The sequence below is a fragment of the Dromiciops gliroides genome, chromosome 2 (genome assembly GCF_019393635.1).
Source record: "Dromiciops gliroides isolate mDroGli1 chromosome 2, mDroGli1.pri, whole genome shotgun sequence".
NCBI classification, from domain to species: Eukaryota; Metazoa; Chordata; class Mammalia; order Microbiotheria; family Microbiotheriidae; genus Dromiciops; species Dromiciops gliroides.
In genome coordinates this window covers 476,157,346-476,181,474 of record NC_057862.1, presented here as the reverse complement: position 1 = coordinate 476,181,474, position 24,129 = coordinate 476,157,346, and the positions used below count along the sequence as shown (strand labels likewise).

General features: G+C 38.8%; 1 protein-coding gene across 1 annotated transcript in view; it reads left to right on the top strand.

Moving 5' to 3' along the window:
- Nucleotides 1-24,129, top strand: part of CAPN13 (calpain 13) — a 118,647-nt gene that overhangs the window by 23,721 nt on the left and 70,797 nt on the right. The window contains exon 2 of the mRNA XM_043980997.1: nt 2,213-2,449. Within this exon, the coding sequence (XP_043836932.1) occupies nt 2,213-2,449 (237 nt within the window). The remainder of the gene's footprint in view (nt 1-2,212; nt 2,450-24,129) is intronic.

Below are 24,129 nucleotides of genomic sequence, written 5' to 3'. Positions count from 1 at the left end.
AAGTTTGCAAAATGCTTTCCATACATAATCACGTTTGAGCCTTTTAACAACCCTGTAATGGGGGCGGCTAAGTGGCACAGTGGATAAAAGCACCGGCCCTGGATTCAGGAGTTCCTGAGTTCAAATCTGGCCTCAGACATTTGATACTTACTAGCTGCGTGACCTTGGGCAAGTTACTTAAGCCCCATTGCCCTGCAAAAAAACCCCAAAACCAAAAAACAACCCTGTAATGTAGGTAGTACCTATATCATTATCCCAGTTATATAGAGAGGAAACTGGGGCTCAGCAATGTTAAGGGACTTACCCAGGGTCATACAGAGAGTAAAGTATCAGAGATAGGATTTAAAGTTAGATGTTATTGACTTCAGCTCTAGCCCTCTTTCCACAATACCATGCCATGCCCTAGGATGTAAATAAAGCTGCTGCATATGTACAGTGGCTTTTAAGAATTCAGTGTGGAATGATATCCTTCTTTTTAAGGTCTTTCCTTGTGGCAGTGATCTTGGGTATCTGTCTTTCACAGGCCTTGGTCACACACTCTTCATTTTTTTTTTGGTGGAGGGGTGGGTTTACACAAACAGGAAAAGCAAAAATAAAGACTAAGGGAAAATATACATTGGCTTCCCTTGTTGCATGATTACAGTGTGGGGCTGGAATCTTTCAGAAGCCATCCTGGGAGAATGAGGAGCTAGGATATTCTCTGACAGCTCCCTGTGTGGTGCAGAAAGATAGCAAAGCTGAAACTGGATAGGTACAAATGGAAATGCATTTCTGGACAACAGAGACAAACTTTCCTCTGTCCTGCCTTTCTCACTGGTATTCCTGACAGGAATATTTGTCTCTGTCTTTCCCATTCTCTCTAGCACCAGCGAGTAGCAAATGCAAGAGAATGTTGCCTCTTCCTTTTCTCTTATACACTACATCCTACAAGAAAATCCTATAAAGTCAACCGCTGAAGTATCTATGCTACCTATCCTCTCCTTTCCATTCCCAGGACCATCACCCTAGTTTGGTCTGTCAGCACTTCTTCATTTATCTAATGAAATCTTCTCCTAACTGTTCTTCCTGAATTTAAAATCTCTTGACTCCAATCCTGCTCTACACCAATAGATTAATTCTCCTACATCATAATTCTAATCATGTTTAGAATTCTTTAATACCTTTCCATTGTTTACCAAATAAAATCCAAACTCCTTAGCCTGCCCTTCAAGGTCTTCCAAACATACCTTTGCAGACTAACATAGTAGTCTATGCTTCCCAAAACTTAACTACTTTCCTCCATGCTTTTGTTCTTACCTATATTCTCTATGCCTATATTCCTTCTGTATACTACCCCCATACTTAATATATCCATTGAAATCTTACCTATCCTTTAAGACCTAAGCAGCACAAATTCCAGTCCCTTCAAGGAATTCTTCCCTGATTACTCCCAAGACAAAGTGATTTGTACCCCCTCTGAACTCTTCAGGAACTTTATTCATAACCTTTTAATGTACTTGTTATATTTTATATTATAATGATTTATACACATACCTTAAATTGTAATTTTCCTGAAAGTAGGAGCCATATTTTACTCATCTTTGTACATATGATATCTAGCATCATGCTTTGAACAAAGTAGGTGCATAATAAATGTTGATAGCATAATTGATTGAATGAATGTTTCTTCATTGAAACTGTTTAGTTCAGCTGATGAGAGTCCCTTGCCATTAGGGTCAGAATTCTGGCCCTAATGAGTTCCTCTAGGGGAAACCCCAAATCCAGACTTTTATCCAAAGCCAGTATTCCCTTGGTTGAGAGAATAGGGGAAGACAAAAGGAGGAAGCTCTAATTCAGAGAATGTAGCATAGGGATTCAAGGTTTACTTGTAAAAGTATCTCAGTGCGGGGGCAGTTAGATGGCACAGTGGATAAAGCACCAGTCCTGGATTCAGGAGGACCTGAGTTCAAATCCAGCCTCAGTCACTTGACACTTACTAGCTGTGTGACCTTGGGCAAGTCACTTAATTCTCATTGCCCCACAAAAAAGAAGAGCCAAAGAAAAAGTTTCTCAGTGCCCCAAATGTACCCACTTCTTTGACTGGGTTCACAATGTCCTCTTTGCATGTTGAGGTCAGTGCTATATGAACATTTTCATATGCATGGAATAAACCAGAAGAGACCCTGAAAGAATAGGTGACTCAGTCTCATAAAAATCTTTTCTTTCTTTCCAGAGAAAGGGTTTATTCTTTGGAGAGGCCATGTTCCGTGACCAGATGAAACAAAGATATTCCAACACCATGGACAGCATCGTAAGATTCAAAAACCAGGACTTCACCTCCTTGAGGGATCACTGTTTAAGGAGCGGCAAACTATTCAAAGATGACATGTTCCCGGCCAATGACAGTGCCATAGGGCAGAGACTCATAAATGAAAAAAATATTCCAAACATTAAGTGGAGTAGACCAACGGTGAGTTTGAGTCATATTGATAAGAAAATAAGCAGGAAAGAGCAAAGAAGGATGAAAAGGATGGTAAATAATCTTGAATTCATGTTATATGAGAATAAGTTGAGATAACTGGGGGTATTCAGCGTAGAGAAAAAAGATTTTGGGGAACATAATTGATTTCAAGGCTCTTAAGGGTCCTCACAAACCTAAGAGGGGTGAGACTTGTGTTAAGCCACATTGTTCAGAACTAGTAGTAGTGAGTAAAAGTTGCAATAAGACAGATTTAGGCTGGATGTGTGGAAAAGCTTCCCAATCACTAGAGCTATCCAAAAGGAAAATTGGATACCTTTGGAAGTACTAGTTTTCCTCTCGTTGTAGGCCTTTGAGTGAAGGTTAAAAGACTAATATTCAGGTATATGATAGTAATGATCCCTCTCATATACCAAAGAATCATAGATTTAGAACTGAAAGAGGGCTAATCTAATTTTTCAAAAAGCCCTTTCTTTAACATATGGGGAAACTGAGACAGAGAGGTTAAGTGACTTGACCAAGGTCACACAGGTAGACCCAAAGTTAATTACCACACCTGGGTTTTCTGACTCCAAATCCAGGGTCCTTTATGCTACACCATTATGTCCAAAAGGTATCTTCCAACCCAGATTTTGTGACTAGAAACATGGTTTTCCTAGGCCCAAGATGGGGCCCCATGCAGAATTTAGTACATGGTAGTCATATTTACAATTTTTATTGACTGACTAAATTTCTTGAGGTATTTATGAGAAGGGGCTGCAAAACTGGTAGTACTGTTTTCTTCTGGAGAGAGAAATGTGTCTATTAAATGAGATGGACAACTGAGGTTACATATAAAACCAAACTAGGTACCCCATAATTAAAGTACAGTTTCCCCTCTCTGGAGTAGATGAAGGGAAGAGCTGATCTTTCAAGTCAAAGATCTGAAACAACCAGACCCCCTCACTCTTTTATCAAGGACAGATCATGAATGATGGGGATCACATCCAATTTTGCCATTGTGGCCATGTCTTTGGACTTGCTTAAAATAGATGCAAGTTTTTGTTTTTGTTTTTGTGGCTCAGATTAATGTAGTAACATAAGTCCACAACAAAGATTCCCATAGATCTGTCTCCTTGGGGAAGAACTAACACTGGGAACATCTCCATTTTATATGGAGAAGAGTGTGTGTGTGTGATTATACATATATGTATGTTTGTGTGTGTATATATGTGTGTATGTATGTGTATATATGTATATGTGTGTGTACACATATATACATACATACACACACACACACACACACACACACACACATATATATATATATATATATATATATATATATATACACACACATACACACAAGCACATACATATGGTGTTCCAATAGTCTTTTTTTTTTCTTTTTTGGTGAGGCCATTGGGATTAAGTGACTTGCCCACAGTCACACAGCTAGTAAGTGTCAAGTGTCTGAGGCCGGATTTGAACTCAGGTCTTCCTGAATCCAGGGCCAGTGCTCTATCGACTGTGCCACCTAGCTGCCCCCTCCTATAGTCTTAATAAAGTTTTAACTATTAAAACTTTAAATTGTACTAAGACGTTAGAACTTTCTCTTTCTCTCTCTCTATATATAGATATATAGATATATACACACACACATATATTTCCATATATACACACATGAATAATATGTGTAAATGTGTGTATAGATTTATAGATAAAGCTATATGGCTATATTTTCTCTTGTTATTTTAAGACCTCAAGACTATTTTAGAACTTGTCTTTTTTTTCTCTTTTCTCAGAGAGGTGCTGAGCCAGAGAAGCAAGATTATATTTATAGCATTGAAGAGTTTATAACATTTCTATTTTGGCAGGGTTATAGAGTCACTCAGTACCCAAGTAAGCCTTGGAATAGCCCCGAAATGTACTCTCCATGTGGTGGGTGGAGAAATTGATGACACAAGACCAAACTCTTCTATTAAGTCTAATCAAAGACCTAAGCTGGAGGCAGGCTAGGCATCAAAGGCAAGCTTTCTTCTCAGCCATGAGCTTCTTCTGTTTCTTGACAAGCAGCTGAAAACCTCTTTGGAGACTTTGACCTGCTTGTGCTTTTCCTTTTTAAAAGTGTCAGGTGACACTTTCTGTTTCACAGAAGTAGGTATCTTGAACCATCTCCTAGTAGTTCCTAGCCTCACTGCTGAGAAAATGTGCAGGCTTTCTTTAAGAGGTAACTTACTGGGGCAGCTAGGTGGTGCAGTGGATAAAGCACAGGCCCTGGATTCAGGAGGACCTGAGTTCAAATCCAGCTTCAGACACTTGACACTAGCTGTGTGACCCTGGACAAGTCACTTAACCCCCATTGCCCCACAAAACAAACAAACAAACAAAAGAGGTAACTTACATTATAATCCAGGTATTCCTTTACACAGTCTTCTCTTTTGTGATACCACTAACTTTAAATTCAAGCTTGATTTATTGATTTTGCTACAGTTGTAGCAACAGAAAATTAAAAGGGATCTTTGAGAGTATACAATCCCTCTTATTTATGGATAAGCAAACTGAGGCCAAGAAAGAAGAAAGGACTTGGTCAAGGTCACACAGCTAGTTAGTGAGAGATATGGAATTTGACCCCAAGTCTCCAGTTGCTCTTTCCCCTCCGCACCCTGGGGACCTACAACATTCTGCTGTAATGTTCTGTCAATACCTCCCCGGTCTAAGACAAATTTATCATCTTACCTCTCATTCCTCTGAAGCCAGATCACCTCCTGATTTCCCTATGGATAAGAGGTTTAGAGATTTTTACTAGCTGTGTGACCCTGGCCAAGTCACTTAGCCCTGAGTGCCTCCACCCAAACATTAGAGATGGAATGGATTTTAGATGCCTTCTAGTCTCACCCCTTCATTTCACAGATGAATAAGCTAAAGACAAGAAAGGTTAAGACACTTGTCCAAGGTCATACAGGTACTAAGTGCTAGAGGTAAGATTAAACCAAGTCATTTGTCACCAGAGTCAGCATTTGTTTTATAGATTCTGGCCATGATACCTATAATAAATTCATACTGGGGTGCTTCCTAATGGCTTAGAGATAATCCTGAGACCCTTAAAGGGCTAGTGGAGCAAAGGCCCTGGAAGCTCCTACTTAGCTGAAAATCAGTATAGTAGTAAGAAAAATAATGGAAAAGTATAGAGTGTTTTGAGATTTGTAAAGCATATTGTCTCATTTAAGTTCCACAACAACCCGGTTAGGTAGGCATACAGATATTATTGTCCCCATTATATAGATGTGGAAAATCAAGCTAAGAAAGTTCAAATGACTTGCTCATGGTCACAGTGTCCAAGGTGGGATTCTAATCCAGATCTCTGCTGAATCCACATCCAGCCATCTTTCCATTATACCATGCTATCCAGGAATGGATTATGTGTCTATTAACAAAAGATCAACATGAAAGGGTTGTTTGATCACCAATAAAATCTAATTCAGAACCCCCCCCCAACACCATTCATTAACCTCCTACTCAGCAAGTCAAATCAACAAGCATTCATTAAGTGTTTACTATATGTTTGGTCCCTAAATGTTATGGGCGAGCCAATGTGCTAGGCTATAGGAATACAAATGCAGTTTAAAAATAGCCCCTTTTGGGGCAGCTAGGTGGTGCAGTGGGATAGAGCACCAGCCCTGGAGTCAGGAGTACCTGAGTTCAAATACAGCCTCAGACATTTAACACTTACTAGCTGTGTGACCCTGGGCAAGTCACTTAACCCCAATTGCCTCACTTAAAAATTTTTTTTTAAATAGCCCCTTCCTCAAAGTGCTTAGCTTTATAGTGAGCATGCCCTGATCCTCTATCTCAGAGCCTCTATCTCCCCCTTGGGGCTCTAGGGGTACCCTCAGGAGGCGGAAAGTCTTTTTTCCGAATACAATTGGCTCAAACCTCCAACAGTTTTGCTCCTCTCACAGTTAGATGCCAATGAGTGGCTAATGCCCTTTCCATTTAACCATACAATGTCAATTAGCTTTTGAAAAGGGATATTTACTTTGAAAAAAGAACACTAACAAAAGCAGAAAAATTTTGCCCACAACATTTTGAGGGCCACTCTCCCCTATACCACATTGGCCTTGAGGAGAATGGACTCAGATTTAGCAGTATCTTAATAGACTTGGTCCAGGCAAGTTCATATAAAAATATAATATTGCTCTCTGTTGAGTCCTCCATAAGGTCCTCACAGCTCAAAACATCATTGCTGGACTGCAAAATACTACATGAATTCAACTTCCAGATTCCTGTATCCTGAAATTCTAGGAAATTGGAAAGCTAGGAAGCTTCAATGTTCAAATTCCCATAGGATCACTCTCCTGGTATTTTGAAATTCATATAGTCAGAACCTCCAGATTAATATCCTTTACCTAAAATAAAAAATGGAAAGGCAAAAGACAGAGGCCCATTTTCATGGGACCTTATGTTGGCCTCAAAGGGAGAGGGCTCATGGGCTCTCCACTAACAGCATTATCTTTCATTGGATGCCATCAGCAAAGGCTCAAAATCAAGAGCAGAGATCCACCAAGGAATCCCACCAATGGGAAGACAGAGGTTAATTAGTGTCCTTTTGAATGCCTTCATGGCCAATCAAAGACCCATGTGGTGACCAGTCTGGAACCAGTTACATCATGTGTATTCATTCCCAAAGTCTCTCCAAGGCACTTCTATTCCATGTCATCATAACTCTCACACAATCAGACTATCCAGTCCCCTTCACCTGAGGAGTATTTATCAGTAAACTGATAAATATCTACATGATAGCACTAAGAACTAGGGGATGGGATGGAAAGGCTTTCTGGAGAAGGTAGTATTACCAGCTGAACCATCAAGAGATGAAGGGGAATAGGGACAGTATTCTAGGAATGGGGGCCAGCCTGTACAGTGGTGTAGGTAGGTGATGGAATGTTGAGCCTGGGGAATAGCAAGGTGGCTAATCTGATGACTGGGAAAGTATGTGAAGGGTAGTAACATGAAATCATGATAATCACAACAACATTGTATAGCATCCTACAAATATTGTCTCATATCATCCTCATAATAACTCTGGGAGGTGCTATTATGATCTTCATTTTACCAGTGAGGAAACTGAGACTGACAGAAGGTAAGTGATTTGTCCAGGATCACACAACTGTCTGACACTGAAATATCTGACACTGAACTAGAACTCAGATCTTCCTAATTGGAGGTTCAGTACTCTATCCACTGCACCACTTAGCTGTCTCAAAATGAAGCATGAGTTGCTGCCTCTTAATGTACTGAAGGTAGGCTGAACTTAGACTCTGCTTCATACCAGCCTTATACCAACATGGAGGGGGATTAGCAGTCAGGAGATACTCTTCCCATGATAAGAATGCTCAGCTCCCACTCCCAAGTCTCCCACAACAACCATATCAATTCCGTTTGTTTTCTATAATAAAGAAGAATGTTCTTCCTTATTTTCAAGAAGGCTTGCTTCAGGGCTCCATGGCGGAACACTTTCTAACAATTGGTGATGTCTTGGGAATGGCATGGGTTGCCTCTTTACATTCCCACCACTGGAAATGTTTAATCAGAAACTGAATGACAGCTTCTTGGGAATATTGCAGTGGGAATTCTTATATAGGGTAGAAGCTAAATGAGATCATCTCCGAGCTATTTTCCAAACTCTGCAATTTTAGGATTCTAAGAAAAAAGACAAAGATAGAGTAGGATAGATGAGTCAAAGGCTTTGGGAAATATACTATTGAACCTAGAAGATGGAGTCCTGTACCATCCCAGGACCCTGAGTCTTAATCCTAACCAACATGCTCTTACTTCATTCCTAACGAATAGCTGGATCATAAAATCATCCTTCTAAAGCTAGAAGGGAGGGCAGAGATCATCTAGTTTAACTGCTTTCATTTCAGATGAGAAACTGAGACCCAGGTGGACTAAGTGGCTAGTTTGAGTTCAGATAGTGAACTGCCAGAGACAGGATTTGAACCCAGGGCACTTGACTCTATAGTCAGTACTCTTTTTTTTCTGTACCATGCTTCTGGATGAGGACTATAGATACCTGCAGAATGGAGTATGGCTACCTTCTCCTTTCATAACACAAAGTGGGGAGAAGATAAAAGAAATAGAAACTGACCTCACAGAGGTCATCCAAATTAAAAAATGTAATGTTCTTGTCAACTGATTATGTTATATTCCCCTATTAGTGTGTAAGAGCTATGAATTCATCAATTACAAAACACATATCAAGTACTATGTGCTAGATATTGCTGCTAAAATTATTTTTTAAATTTAATAATAAGTCCTATTTATATAATGCCTTATAAAGTCACATCCTCACAACAACCCTATGAGGTAGGTAAAGCAATTATTTTAGCTCTGTTTTGCAAACAATTAGGCACAGGCTCTGAGAATCAAAGTGACATGCCCAGAGTCACAATATAATAATTTGGGGAGTCACATTTTGAACCCAACCTTCCTGACTCCAAGTTCAGAACTCTTTTCCAACATAGCATGAAATTATACATGAATAAACAAATTTTTTAAATCCTGTAACAAAGTCTTTCAATCATATGATTAAATAGATCAGGTTATGTGTAAGCTGATCCTACCCTTTAGCTTATAGGTGTCTGGCTTCATTTTCACATGCACCTCTCCTGTATTTTATATCTTTGGTTTACTTGTGTTTGCTAAGCAGGTATGAAAAACAGAATATAAATTCACAGGAACTATACAACAGGAAGGAGGTCTAAGTCTACTCTGGCAACAGACCATGTGAAAAAAAAAAAACATCTGTCCAAGAGCTCATGGGATTTCTTAGTTCCAGTTTTCAGCTTCCTAAAGTTTTCTAGCCTCTCTAGTAGACCAGTACAAGTCCAGGACATCAACTCCTAATCTTCTCTCTCCATCCCTATTGACTTGTTCATAGTAATGAAAACACAGGTTTATAAAGCACCTCGTGTCTAGAAAGAATTATCTATATTAACTATATACACTCACAGGCCATGGTGGTCCCATGTTATAGATGAGAAAGCAGAGCTCCAAGAAAGACACTTGCCAGAGCTAAAAAGCACTGTGCTATGTGTTAATTGCTTAACTCATGGATCCATAGAACTGCCTGTTGTGTTCTAATTGCTACAATGACTAGAAGAGGAATTAAACAGGAGTATCTATTTCAGCCCGTGGTCAAGCCATCATCCATGACTCTCCCTTCTTCCTCACCTCCTATCCCCAGCTAGTCAATATGTCCTATTGATCTTCCCTTTGTTTAGTCCCCTCCCTCCATCCTTTTGGCTTCGTTCATTTCTGCTGTCACCACCCTTAGTTACCTTTCCTTTATATATACTTCCATACTAAAATGGGCCAATGATCTCATAGATATGGACATTCCCACTGATAAAGCCAATCACATCTGAAACACACATTCTCATCCTTTGCAATTTCCTTTCTGTATATTCTGCCAACACCTCATGAAAGACCCACCCAATTATTATGAAGAAAATTCTTTGTCAGGTATAAGGTACTATATAAATGTTATCTATTACTGTTGTTGCAATAATCAACCTCATGGGTTTATTGTAAGGAAATCTCTCTTTAAAGTACTACATAAATGTAGTTTACTATTTTTTAAAAAATGATGAAAAGGATGCTATCAGAAAGACCTGGAAGAACCTGTAAGAGCTGATGCAAAGTGAAATGTACTGTATACAAAATAACAACAATATTGTGAGATGATCTGCTGTGAATGACTTGGTTATTTTCAGCAATGAAATGATCCAAGACAATTCTGAAGGTCTTATAAAAATGCTATCCATCTACAGGGAGAGAACTGATGGTATCTGAATACAGAGTGAAGCATATTTTTTGTTAGTTCCTTTATCTGAAGTTTTGTTTTTGTTTGTTTTCTTTCACAACCTGGCTAATGTGGAAATGTTTTGCATGACTGCTTATGTATAGCTTATATTGAATTGCTTGAATTCTTGGGTGGGGTGGGGAGGGAGGGAGGAAGAGGATTTAGAACACAAAGTTTTTTTTTTTAATTGATGTCAAAATTTGTATTTGACATGTAATTTGGGTAAATAAAAAATTCTAAACAAAACAAAACAAAAAATACCCACCCAAATTGCTGGAGAATTTCCTCAAATTCTTTAAATATCTCAGGATACCAATGAACCTCTCAGCCTACCTGTTGTTCCTCACTCTTGTTATATGATCTAGGCCTTGTTTTCCAGGAATGAATGTTCTCAATGATGCTTCTTACATCATTTGCTTTTCTTTAATCATTTGCTTAATGATATAAATAATTATGATTTAATAAAATATATTTATATAATATTTTATAGTATATTGTTTTTAATTGATTATAAATTTTATATTTTAATTTATTGTTTATCATTAATATATTATATTAATTTTAATAAATATGTTGAATATACTTATAGAATATATTTATATTATATAACAGTATTTATATAATATGCAATTGTATAACATATTATATGCTATATAATAATATAAATAATTATATTGCCATTAAGAATACAAACTTTACTATTCCTATTCTCTACTGTAAAGAGTTAAAAGGGAATATGTATCAATGGTACTACCAGGCTTAGCATACTTCAATGAAAAGAGAATAATAGATCTTCCATAACTTGTGTACATAAGTCATAGTCAGCAGCCTGCTTACACCCCCTATGCTCTTCCCACTTCTCTGTTGGCTACTTATAGTTCTGATCCTCCTGAGAGCATGATAATAGCTGATTTGTATTTAACACCACAAGGAGACTATCAGTTTTGTTTTAGTTTTTTTGGTGAGGCAATTGGGGTTAAGTGACTTGCCCAGGGTCAGACAGGTAGTAAGTTGTCAAGTGTCTGAGGCCAGATTTGAACTCAGGTCCTCCTGACTCCGGGGCGGTGCTCTATTCACTGTACCACCTAACTGCCCCAAGACTATCTGTTTTAAAGAGCTAGTTACTTATTGCAAAATTTGAGATCATGGAAAGTACAAGGCAATTTCCTCAATTGTATCTTGACTGATCTCAGCCCTTTGTAACCTCTTAAGGATGCTCTTGTCACTAGGCCCTTCCTCAGAAGCTTTATCAACCAATAAATCAACAATGCTGCAGCCTTCCATTACCATGGAAGCAGTTTGGGGGACTGTGCTTACTAGAAAGGGTGAGGAAGTTCAACAAACTTCAGCCCTCCATAATCATAGTATAGGGCCCTCAACACCAGAAACCTGGTTAGTACCAGAGTCTCAGCCACCAGAACCTCATCCAAGAGTGAGGCCTTGGTCACCAGACTGGACCAGGAGCTAAGTACTTGCAACACCTGAAAAAAATCACCTGATCATAGAAAATCACTTTATAGATTTAGAAATGGAAAGGTGTATAGAGGAGATCAAGTTCAACCCTCTTATTTTACATAAGAATCTTAGACCCAGAGATGTTAAGAGTCTTGCTCAGGGTTACACAGATAGTAAATGTCTGAGGGGAGATTTGAACCAAACTATTCCTTACTCCAAATTCTTCACTGTCCACTGTACTACATTGTCTCACTGTCTGTGCCAACTAAATAAAGTTCAAACTCCATGGCCTTGCAACCAATGCCCTCTATTACCACTACACCTTATCATGTACTATCTATCCAAACTGAATTACTTAATATCCTCTGAAGAGATCTTACTTTTTCCATCCCAAGCCTTTGTTTACACTATTTCTCTGCTCTTGCAACCTCCACTGCTGATATCCTATCAGTGAAGGCTATCCAATTGCAGTGTTCAATAACATACATGACTATGTGGAACCAGTTTATCTGTGTTTGCACAGGTGGCTACCATCCCTCACCCCTAGGATATGGTGTGGTTTGTAATTCTATTAGGATACTTGGCAGAAAATCCTTTCAGGAACAAATGTGGCCTTGTAAGCTGTGGATTGGGTTATCATGATAGAAGTTTTGATGGAATCCCCAAGTCAATGAAGACTTTTAATTTGGGGTTCCCACATTCTGGGGTTTTCCAATAGTGGGAAATGAAGATATGGGGAATGAATCCTCAGAAACAGATAAAATGGGCAGCCATATCTAAAGGAACATATTTGTCAAGATTCAATTTAATTGCCAGCTGATCCATGAAGTCTTCGACGAATTATTGTTCACCTATAAAACTAAGATAATTGTGATGGTTGATTAACTCAATGGCTTCCTCACCCAGATCCATATCCTATTTTGTGAAATATTAGACTTATTTCTTTACAGTTATTGCAGATTTCACTGAGCAGGCTTGGTGGTGTTCTGGGACTCCATGCTCTTATCATGATGTTATGTGTGTCTTCCAGTATCTAAAAGCCTATAGAAAAGGAATTAGATTTGCTCTGGTTGGCCTTACAAGGCAGAACCAGAAACAATGGGTGGAAGTGCAAAGAATCAGAGTCATCAACTATCAATACCCATGAATGCTTGTTTTTAACATGTGAATGTAATCTTTTTATCATCTACCCTTATTGACCAAGCCCACTAATTCTGATATAAATTTTGCCATGTAAGATCAAAGATAAAGCATGATTTGGTCAATCAGTGGAGGGAAAGATAAGAAGGTAATAAGTTAGAGGAAGGTAGAGTTGGCTAGTTCTTGAATTTTGGTGAAGGCCTTACACACTATGTAGCAAGAGAGTTTAAAATACATTCACGTGTGTTCAATCAGAGAGTGAAACTCTGGATATGCAGCAGGTTGTTCTGTCATTGTGTAACAAGTGTCATTTCTTATTTCTAATCCTATTTTCTCAAGGGCTTTATACCTTGTAGACTTTGTGTGCAGTCCTTAAATTCTTTGTCTGCCTTGTAAATGTGTCAATCATTTGAAAAAAAATTGTCTATGTTATAAACTAACTTTCAAATAGCAGAAATAAAACCTTAGCCCACTAGTTAAAATATGTGAATTCTATTTTGTTTGTAAAGTAGATGAGCTATATGAGGTTTAGGCCTCTCACTTAAACTGTCTTCAGCCCAAGTAGTGTTAGGTGCCAACTGGTTGGAGAGACACATCTTGTCACATGCTTTTTGTGGTTCCTCTGATTTGTAAAGAACAAAAAGATGGTTCAATAGATGACCATTTTTTTGCTTAACAAATAACAGGGATTTGCCTCCATATTTTTTTTAAACTATTCAAATCTACCATCAATCATAAGACTATTTTTATACCATGAAGTGCTACCTATACCAAAACTAGCAGAAACTTGGAATTTGGATAAAGAAGAAGGTTAGATTTAGATCATAATGATGAGACTGAGCATGACAAGGTAGGAGACCCAAATAGGAGACTAGCCTCCATCTGGTCACCTTTTGCTCTTCAGATCCTCATTTAAAAACTAAAGTAAGCCAAAATAACCTTTTTAATGATCTTAACATTTAAAAAAACAAACTGAACTTTTAGATTATAGGTTATAATAGTAGAAACTCCTAGAAAAAGGCCTCAAATATATTCAAAACATGAAATGTCTCTTGAAAAGTATGAAAAGTATCTTTGTCACATCTGAGGCGTGGGAGCCAAATTTAATATGTAGAGAGTTAATTGGGTGGCTTGCTGTAATACTGGGGTTCAGAAAATAATGAGGGACCTCTAGGTCCAAAACTACCTCCCTTCTGAACTGCCTTTTTAGATATTTCTCCCATCCCAATAAGAAAGGAGATTAACAGCCTCTTTTCCACAAACGAATCAGGTTTTATTAATGGGAATAAAATACACAGCAAAGGTGAAATTAATAAAGTCAAAGACAAGGGAATAGGGAAAAAGAAAAATGGATAATCCCCCTAACTCTAACAAAAGCCTACATAATTCCCAAACTCGCTTCCAGCTAAGCTAATTCAAAGAGCTGGGCTCATTTATTAACTCACTACCTGGGGTCTGCAGCTTCAATAGGAAACAGCTATGCAGCCAGGGCACACAGGACAAAACTGCCCAGAAAAAACCTCTCTCTTATCCCCTCCCACAGTTCACCAACTGGAAAGAGACTGAGCTCCCCTCAGCAAGCGTTTACTCTCCCTCCCCCCAAAAGGGGAGGTCCTTCAAACTCGATCAAAGAGTGGTTTCTCCTGCTGACATCAGCAGCATACATCACTCAGGACAGGACAGGTGTGGCCCATTCCAATCAGTCTGCCAAATTCCATTATTTTACCACAGAAGAAAATGAAAGCAATTGCTCTTTTATTAGGATTGTGAATTGGGTATACCAAATGCTCTTACTGTATTTGGAATAAGTTGACAGATACAGAAAAAAAAAAAAAACATAATATATATGCTGGGTGACTACTATTGGCCACTGAGAAGAGATGTTCCACAGGTGAAATTTAATAGGAAAAGAGCAGGAGCAACATTTTAGATGAAATTAAGTGAGCACAATTTTGTTTCATTAAGGGTTGTGGTGGAATACAATAAGAGAAATGCAAAATAAATCAGCTCTGAGGCTTCAGTTCACATCCCACAAATCAATAAAAAGGACAATCAGTATTGGAAGATCTGACTAATACATTATTGATAGAGATGTGAATTGTTCTAACCATTTTGGAAAACTATTTGGAATTACGCACATAAAGTAATTAAACTGTTCATAACCTTTGACCCAGCAACCCCTTAGGAGGTAGAAAAAGGGGGATGGGGTGAAAGATGACTAATAGATATTAAAATATTCATAGCAACAAAGAATTATAAAGAAAACATGTGCCTATTGATTAGGGAATAGCTGAACAAATTATGGCATACAAATGTAATGATATATTACCATGCCATAAGAAATGTAAATTACAAGGAATGCAGAGAAACATGGAAAGACTGGTCAAAACTAATGCAGAGCAAAATAAGCATCCCCACAGGAATAATGTATATTATGCCTGCAGCAATGTAAATGAACAGACCTCTGAACTGAAGCTGATTTCTATTTTTAAAATTAGTCATGGTCCTTGTGAATAAATAATGAAATCTATCTCCTTCTTCTTGGTAGAAAGACAAAAGACTACAGAGCAGTAATGGAATGCATAGGTGTGCATAGAACTTGGGCCAGGTGTGTATAGAACTTGGGCCAGGTGTGTCTGGCAAACCCTATAGTGGCCGCAAGGTGGCGCCATAGTGCATAGGGTACTGGGCTGGGAATCAGAAAGATTCCTGAGTTCAGGTTTAGCCGCGGACGCGTATTAGCTGTGTGACCCTGGGTAAGTCACTTCACCCTGTTTGCCTCCATTTCCTTATCTAAAATGAGCTGAAGAAGGAAATGGCAAACTCCAGTATCTCTGCCAAGCAAACCCTAAATGGGAAGGTGACTGAAATGATCAAACAATGCTCTACCAGGGTGTGCCAGCATACCTGCCCAAAGTTTGGCTCTATGGACAGGAGGTATTGTGGTATGGTATAATGAAGACTGAACTTGAAATAATGAACTTAGAGTCCCAGGACCTTATTTCAAATACTGCTTTGCCAATTTCCATCTCTTTGTGACTAAGTATTTTCCCCTTTTGCACCTCAGTTTCCTCCTTTGTAAAGTGAAAGAGTTTAGACTAGATGACCTCTAAGTTTCACTCCATCTCTAAATATATGAATATATGAAAGAATAATGTTGTATACATAATTGCTGTTTCTTGCTTTTCTCTCACAATGAGGCTTTGTTGCGGGGCAGGAAATAGGAGATGGGGATGGAAAATATACCCATAAATGACTGGTTAAAAAAAAACAAACCCAAATGAGATCAATAAAACATCAAGACAGTTCTGCTTGTGTCCCCTTCTGAACTTTCTTTTGTTCTCATCTTTGTATACACATATATTAAAGGTTAATGTTTCATTGATTCTATTTTCTTGATAGCTTCTAAGTGATCAAAGCTAGCAATAAAGATAACAACTTTAATTAGCAACAACTAACCCTGAACCATTAGACTAGTTCAAAGAGGATAAGAAAGGAGACCAATTAAACAAAGTTGGGATTCCTGGTTTTTGACAACAAAATCAGGAAAATTGATTCAAAGTGTAAAAGGTTTCTGAGAGGTCCATCCAAGGGACCAATCAGCTGCCACCATGGAGTTACAGTTGACAAAAGGATTTTGAGTAATAGAAAAAGAAGGAAAATGGAAATTACCCACACACAAACCACCTTAAACAAGCAATAGAAATTGAAGTTTCTTCAAAAGTTTTTGTCAAAAAGCAAGTCCTTCTCCCAGTAACTGGGGACTATGGCCACATCAAACAGTTATAAATGTTTCCTTCTATTTTTCGTGGACCTAATCTGTTGTACTACTCTCCGTCTGTCTCTCTGTCTCTCTTGATCTCTCTCTGTCTCTCAATCTCTCTCACTGTAACCAAATTGTTTTAATGATTACTGCTTTCTAATACAGTCTGAGTGCTGGTATTGACATATTTTCCTTCCCACTTTTTCATTATTACCCTTGAAATTCTTGACCTTTTGTTCCTTCATATGAATTTCATTATTTTTTTTCTAGGTCTATAAAATATTCTTTGTGACAGTGTGTTTGGTACAACACTAAATAAGCTAATTAATTTAGGTTGCATTATCATTTTTATTATATTAGCTTGGACAATATATTAGCAATTAATGTTTCTCCCATCCTTTAGGTCTGCCTTTATTTTTGCCAGTGTTTTATAATTAGATTCCAATAGTCCTTAGCTGGATCTTAGTAACTTCATTCCCAAATATTTTAGAGCTTCTGTATTTATTTGAAATGAAATTTCTCTTTCTAGCTCTTTTTCCTGAGTTTTGTTGCTTTATATATAGAAATCCTAATGATATGTGGATTAATCTTATAGCCTTCAACTTAGCTGGAGTTTTAATTATTTCAATTAATGTCTTAGTTGACTCTCTAGCGTTCCTGAAGTACATCATCATAGCATCTCCAAAAAGTTTTAATTTTGTTTCTTCTTTGCCTGTATTTATTCCCTCAATTTTTTTCTTTTGTTGTATTGCCCTTGCTGGCATATCTAGGACTATATTAAACAGTAGTGGTAATAATAGGCACCTTTGCTTTACCCTTGATTTTATTGTAAAAACCTTTAACTTTTCTCAGTACTTGATCTTGGGTTTAGATAAATCCTATTTACTATGTTAAAGAAAGATCCATTTGGGGCAGCTAGGTGGCACAGTGGATAGAGCACCGGCCTTAGATTCAGGAGGACCTGAGTTCAAATCTGGCCTCAGACACTTAACACTTACTAGCTGTGTGACCCTGGGCAAGTCACTTAACCCCAATTGCCTCACCACCAAAAAAAAAAAAATTAAAAAAAAAAAGAAAGATCCATTTATTCCTTTAATTTCTAGAGTGTTAGGCAGAAATGGGTGTTGGATTGTATCAAAAATCTTTTCAGCATCTATTGATATATTATTAACATGGTTTGCTTCATTATAGTTTTCCTTATAATGAAGTAATCCCACATTCCTGGTATAAACCTAGCCATAGAGTACATGGCAATGAAATCTTTTTTTTTTTATTTGGAAGGTATTTGGGGCAAAGTGACTTGCCCATGGTTACACAGCTAGTAAGCGTCTGAAGAAGATATATTTGAACTCAGATCCTCCTGACTCCAGGGTCAATGCTCTTTCCATTGAACCACCTAACTGCCCCTTGGCAATATCATCTTAACATGTAACTTTGTGATAGGTACCACGTTGCCAAGGTTTAGCATAGCCCTCTTTTACATCTGGGCACTTTAGAGCCAAAGAGGCTGGTAATGTCATTTGGAATGGGGTATTGTTAAAATGGAGACAGTAGAAGGCAATGCAATACAGTGAGAAAATAGTTGGATTGGGAGTCACATTTTCCCAAATAACAAATATAGGATCACCAGCCCAAACCAAAGCCTGGACTTGCTTTCAGACTGACCTCCCTCTAGCTATTATAAGTAATTCCTTTATTATTATTGTTAATAAGAATAAGATTAATAAATCGGGTCTGGAGTATCATGTTAAGTTGTGAAGACCTCATTTTAGGATTGAAACTGACAAGTTAGAACATGTCCAAAGAAGACCAGCCAAGATGGTAAAGGGATTGGAAACCCTGTCAAATGAAGTTCGACTTTGTGGGGGTCAGTAGGTCAGTAAGCATTTACTTAGTAGCTACTGTGTGCCAGGGGTGTGTGTGTGTGTGTGACTCTATATATACAAATGCATATATACACACATACGCAGGCGTGCGTGTGCACACACACACACACACACACACACACACACACACACACACACACACCACAGTCCTAAGCCTTCTTCCCTTTTTGGTCTTATTTCTCCACTCAGTCTCTTCAGTCTTTGTCTCTTTAAGATCTACTAGCTAGTAGCCTGACCAGTGAAGGCAGTAAACACGGAAGGACAATGGGCTACCAAGCTCATGCAATCTGTGGCCACTGCAACCACCACCAGACCTGGGGTGATGCCAGGGTACAGAGATAACTCCAGAAGCCTTTCCCATCCCACCCCTCATTCAAGCTTTTCCCACTCCACCCCCAAAAGGAACTTTCCATTGCCAGGTGGTCACCCCATCTATCCTCTATAAAAGCTTTGGTCTCCTTTCCATTTAGGGAGGAGAATGTTTCTAAGTCATCTCCTTCCTGTGAAGGGAAGTCTTTGACTTTCTTCTTGGTCACTTCCTCTAGTGCCCAAATAAAAGACCATCTTTATTCTAATTGGATTGTGTGCAAGAGTATAATTCTTGTTTTGTTTGGTTTTTTTTTGGTGAGGCAATTGGGGTTAAGTGACTTGCCCAAGGTCACACAGCTAGTAACTGTTAAGTGTCTGAGGCCAGGTTTGAACTCAGGTACTCCTGACTCCAGGGCTAGTGCTCTATCCACTGCCCCACCTAGCTGCCCCAAGAGTATAATTCTTTACAGAGGAATACCTAAGGATCCTCATGACCTATTTCCCCTGTGACGATATGTATATATAGATACATATACATGTAGAACTAACTTTTATATTATACACACACACACACACATACACAATTTTGTAATCATCAAGGAGATAAGTGAATTTGTGTTAAAATCAGTTAGGACTTCATAAACCACCCAGTCTATCTCTCCATCTGCCTATCAATGATAGCACCCCTCTACACCAGACCTGTATTTCCAGTATCCCTGCTCTTAATCCTTTCTGTGGATTAATCCACTATGTTCTTGAATTTCTCTCCTGACCTAGGACTGAGCCTTCTTGATTAGTGGATTCAAATGAGTGAGTTCAAACTAGCCTCCTTAGACCACAGTATCCAGTACCCTGCTTTAACTTCACATAGCCATCCACCCAGACCATTTTTCCATCTATCTGCCTGATGCCACCTCTCTGCCTTCCACCTTTTCTTCTGGGTTTAATAGTCAAATTAACATTAGCAATAGCATTCTCAAAAGGCCCCATCAATTTGAAGCCTTGTACATTATCACTTCACCATCCCCAGGACCACCCAGAGCAAAACTTCCTTCTTTGGCCTCTATTCTCCTGTATATTTTGTCTTCTCCTATCTGAATGTTAGGGCCTTGAGAACAAAGGCTGTCTCTCTTTTTGTTTTTCTATGCCTAATACTTAGCACATTGCCTGGGACATATAAAATTCTTTTCTTTTTTTTTCTTTTTTTTTTTGTGGGGCAATGAGAGTTAAATGACTTGCCCAGGGTCACACAGCTAGTAAGTATCAAGTGTCTGAGGCCAAATTTGAACTCAGGTCCTCCTGAATCCAGGGCCAGTGCTTTATCCACTGCTCCACCTAGCTGCCCCATATTAAATTCTTAATAATTTTTCAAAACAATTCATTCATTGAAACATGTATGAATATAAAATAATAAACAAATAAAAGGTATTAGGTAATTCATTATATCTGTATAAGTCTAATTTTCCCATTTATTCCATTAAAAAAGAAGCCTACCATTTTCTTCTTTGTAGAGATGGTTCATTTGTAGATGGCATCTTATACTTTACAAAGCATTTTGCATACATCATCTCATTTGATGCCCACATACTTCTGTGAGATAGGCAGTTTTATTATCATTTATGCTGTTATTAATAATATTTAGAGGTAATGTACAACAATATTGTGTGGTAGGAATTAATTGTTGCTATTGTTCTAATTGTCAGTACTAATATTAATAGAGACAACATTTTAACAGAGCCATAACTAAAAATGTTTGAGCCCAGGGCAGGAAACACTGTAAATTACACATGGGGCAAAACTGAATGGAATAAAGGAGCATAGGATGAGTCTGGGGTAGAAGAGGAAGCAGCATATGGGAGCTTCCTAGTACAATTAATTATTTTTGCTAACTGTGCTAAACTCTACTATTTCTATGCTGTTAACTGACTCTAAGATCCAATCGATTGTGAAGTCCTTGACAGAAACTGTTTTTGCCTTTCTGTTGTATCCTAAGTGCTTAACACTGTGCTTAGTACTTAGCCGGTACTGCAATTCTCTGCTGACTAAAACTTAGGTCAAGATCCTCTGAATTTGGCACTTTAGGACAAATACTTGGTGGCCATGCTCTAGTTTTAGCTCTGATTTTTGCGGGGGAGGAGGCAGGGGAGATAGAGGGCAGGGCCTGTGATTTGACTTTTATGGAAACTGTGTCCCTCCGCCAATGAAAACTGACAATGATCTGAAACTTATATGCTTACAGAATTGTCTAGGGGCATTGGCAGGTTAAATAATTTGCCCAGAGTCACACAGCTAAGATGTATCCGAGATGGAATTTGAACACAGGTCTTGCTAACTCTAAGAGAGGATCTCTATCCACTATGCCACATTGCTTCTAATGGTTCTGATTATTATCCCTGTTTTATAGATAGTAATCCTGAGGCTCAAGGAGGTTAAGTGATTTACTCAGTTAGCAAGTTTCTAAGATGGAATTTGAATTTGTTTCCTGGCCTCTGGTATAGCAAGCTCAATCAATCAACAAGCACTTATTATGTGCCAAGTCACTGGGAATGCAAAAATGAATGAGGTGTCTGTCATACCCATAGGAAATGGGGTGGACTTGATCATTTCCTACAGTGTCTTTGATCCCTGGAGTTTTGTGCCCATACATTAGCTAGTACTTGACACATTACAGGTTCTCAGGGCTATAAGAAGTTGTCAAGCTCATGAGTGGGGAGTGTCTGACTTAGAGTTTAGACTCTCTCTTGGGCAGGCTGTCAGGTGTCAGACATTTGCTTGGAGAGAGAGTTATAAAAGCCAGCAGCAGGTCTTAATGAGATGATTGCTCTTGGGCACTAGGGATTGCCTGTTTACATAGAGGGGGCTCCTTTGTTTCTCTCTGTCTGCCTTAGAAAACAAAGAGTTGTTTACTAAGGGTTGACAGGTTTTATAAGATTGTGACTCCCAGCTTTGTTGGTGGTTCAGCAAACGAAGCCATTTCTGCTTTTCAGTCCACCTCTCAGGGGAATTTTCCATCAACATGTGGAAAAAAATTACACAGGAATAATTACCAACTTATGCAAAGTTATTCCAATAGAAAATAGCAGGTGCCATGGGAGGAAGACTGATCCATGCAGAAGTTACTAAGGGCAGCTTCCCCAGATAGAGAGTAAATTCCGGGAAACTTGACTTTGGGAAGTCAAAAAAAATTTTGAGAGGGGTAGGGAAGTGAACAAGCATTTATTAAGAGTGTGCTATTTGGGGCAGCTAGGTGGCACAGTGGATAAAGCACTGGCCCTGTATTCAGGAAGACCTGAGTTCAAATTCAGCCTCAGACACTTGACACTTACTAGCTGTGTGGCCCTAGGCAACTCACTTAGCCCCCATTGCCCCACAAAAAAAAAGAGTTTGCTATGTTCTAAGTACTTAACAAATATTATCTCATTTGATCCTCACAACAATGTTGGGAAGAAAGTGCTAGTAACATCCCCATTTTATAGTTGAGGAAACTGAGGCAGAGAGTGGTTAAGTGACTTGCTCAGGGTCCCACAGCTAGTAATTGTCTGGAACTAGATTTGAACTCAGGTTTTCCTGACTCCAGGTCCAGCATTCTATACACTACATCACTTACCTGCCTCTAATTAATATTAATATTAGCTATTGAGGTAGGGTAAAGAGAGGAGACACTTGAAGATCTCCATCCATTGTAGCAAAGGACATGGGCATAATCCCCTAGATATCCTTAATTACCTGTTGGAAGTAACACAGACATTGTGATAGATTTCAGGGAGACAGGCTTATCTTGGAAAAGCAATATGGTTTAGTGGACAGTGTTTGTTGTTGTTAGTCTTATCACTTGTGTCCAACTCTTCACGACCCCATTTGGGGTTTTCTTGGCAAAGATACTGGACTGGTTTCCCTCTTCCTTCTCCAGCTCATTTTACAAATGAGGAACTGAAGCAATTAGAGTTAAGTGACTTGCCCAGAGTCACACAGCTAACATCTGATGTTGGAATTGAACTCAGGAAGATGAACCTTACTGAGTCCCAGACAAGTGTTCTATCCATTGTATCAACTAGCTGCCCCAGTGGATAGTGTAGCAGTAACCAACATTCTTTGCAGGAGTATAACTCTTTATTTCAAACAAAACTTTAGGATAAAATATTTTTAAATGATTTTAAATGAATATCCCCAATAGTGATGCCCCACAAAGTCATCCTCTGATGTTTCCCATGGCATGGCAGTATCTGTGAGCTCTCAAAGGCTATGCCAGCTGAGCATAAGCTCCAGAAGGTTCACCCAAGTTAAAAAGATTTCTGGAGGGGGCAGCTAGGTGGCACAGTGGATAAAGCACTAGCCCTGGATTCAGGAGTACCTGAGTTCAAATCTGGCCTCAGACACTTGACACTTACTAGCTGTGTGACGGGCAAGTCACTTAACTCTTATTGCCCAGCCCACCCCCCAAAAAAAAAAAATCTGGAATGGTTGTAGTAACAGATTCTGAAGACTAGCCTAGTTAAGCAAAGAAAGGCTTATCGCCGGATATGAACATATCCAGTGTGCTTGCCACTGGATGAACAAAGAAACCCATGGAATGCATAAAACAGTCCTTTGTTCTGGGAATCACTCTGGCATCTGCAGTGACAGTGGCAGAGAGACAGGAAAGGAAATAGAGGATGCTAAAACTCATACAGTTTTTAGGCTCCTTAGAAGTTTACTTAGCTCTTAGTATGCTAAATGTGAGATCTTTTTCCATTGACTCAGGAATGGACATACTGACTTGAATCACATTAATCTTGACATTCCCAATATAAATGGAATGAGAAAAGGTCACTGGAGATATGAATGACCAGAAAAAAACAAAAAGATCTTTTGATGTGTTGATCATATAGCTGTTAGAACCACTGGAAAAAAAAAGAGAGAGAGAAGAAAAAAATTCCTGAAAAGTGTTATCCCCTTCCACCTCTTCCAATCCCTGGCTTCTCCTTTCAAACTCACAGAGTAAAACATGCGAAGGGAATTGTGGTTGATTTCCAACCCAGTCAGGGGACCAGTGGAAGAGACAAATAAAGGTCACAGAATCAGGGAATCTCAGAGTTGGAAGAAATCTCAAAGGCCAACAAGTAGCTGGAGAACAAGTCCCTCTACCATGTGCTCTAGAGAACAAGTCTGAGGAATCTAGCAGCGCTTGACTGTTTCTAAGGAAGGCAAACCCACATCACCTATTCCACTGCTGAATAGCTATGTTAGGAAGGTTTTCTCTTTGGCCTAATCTTCATCTCTGCCCCTGCTATCC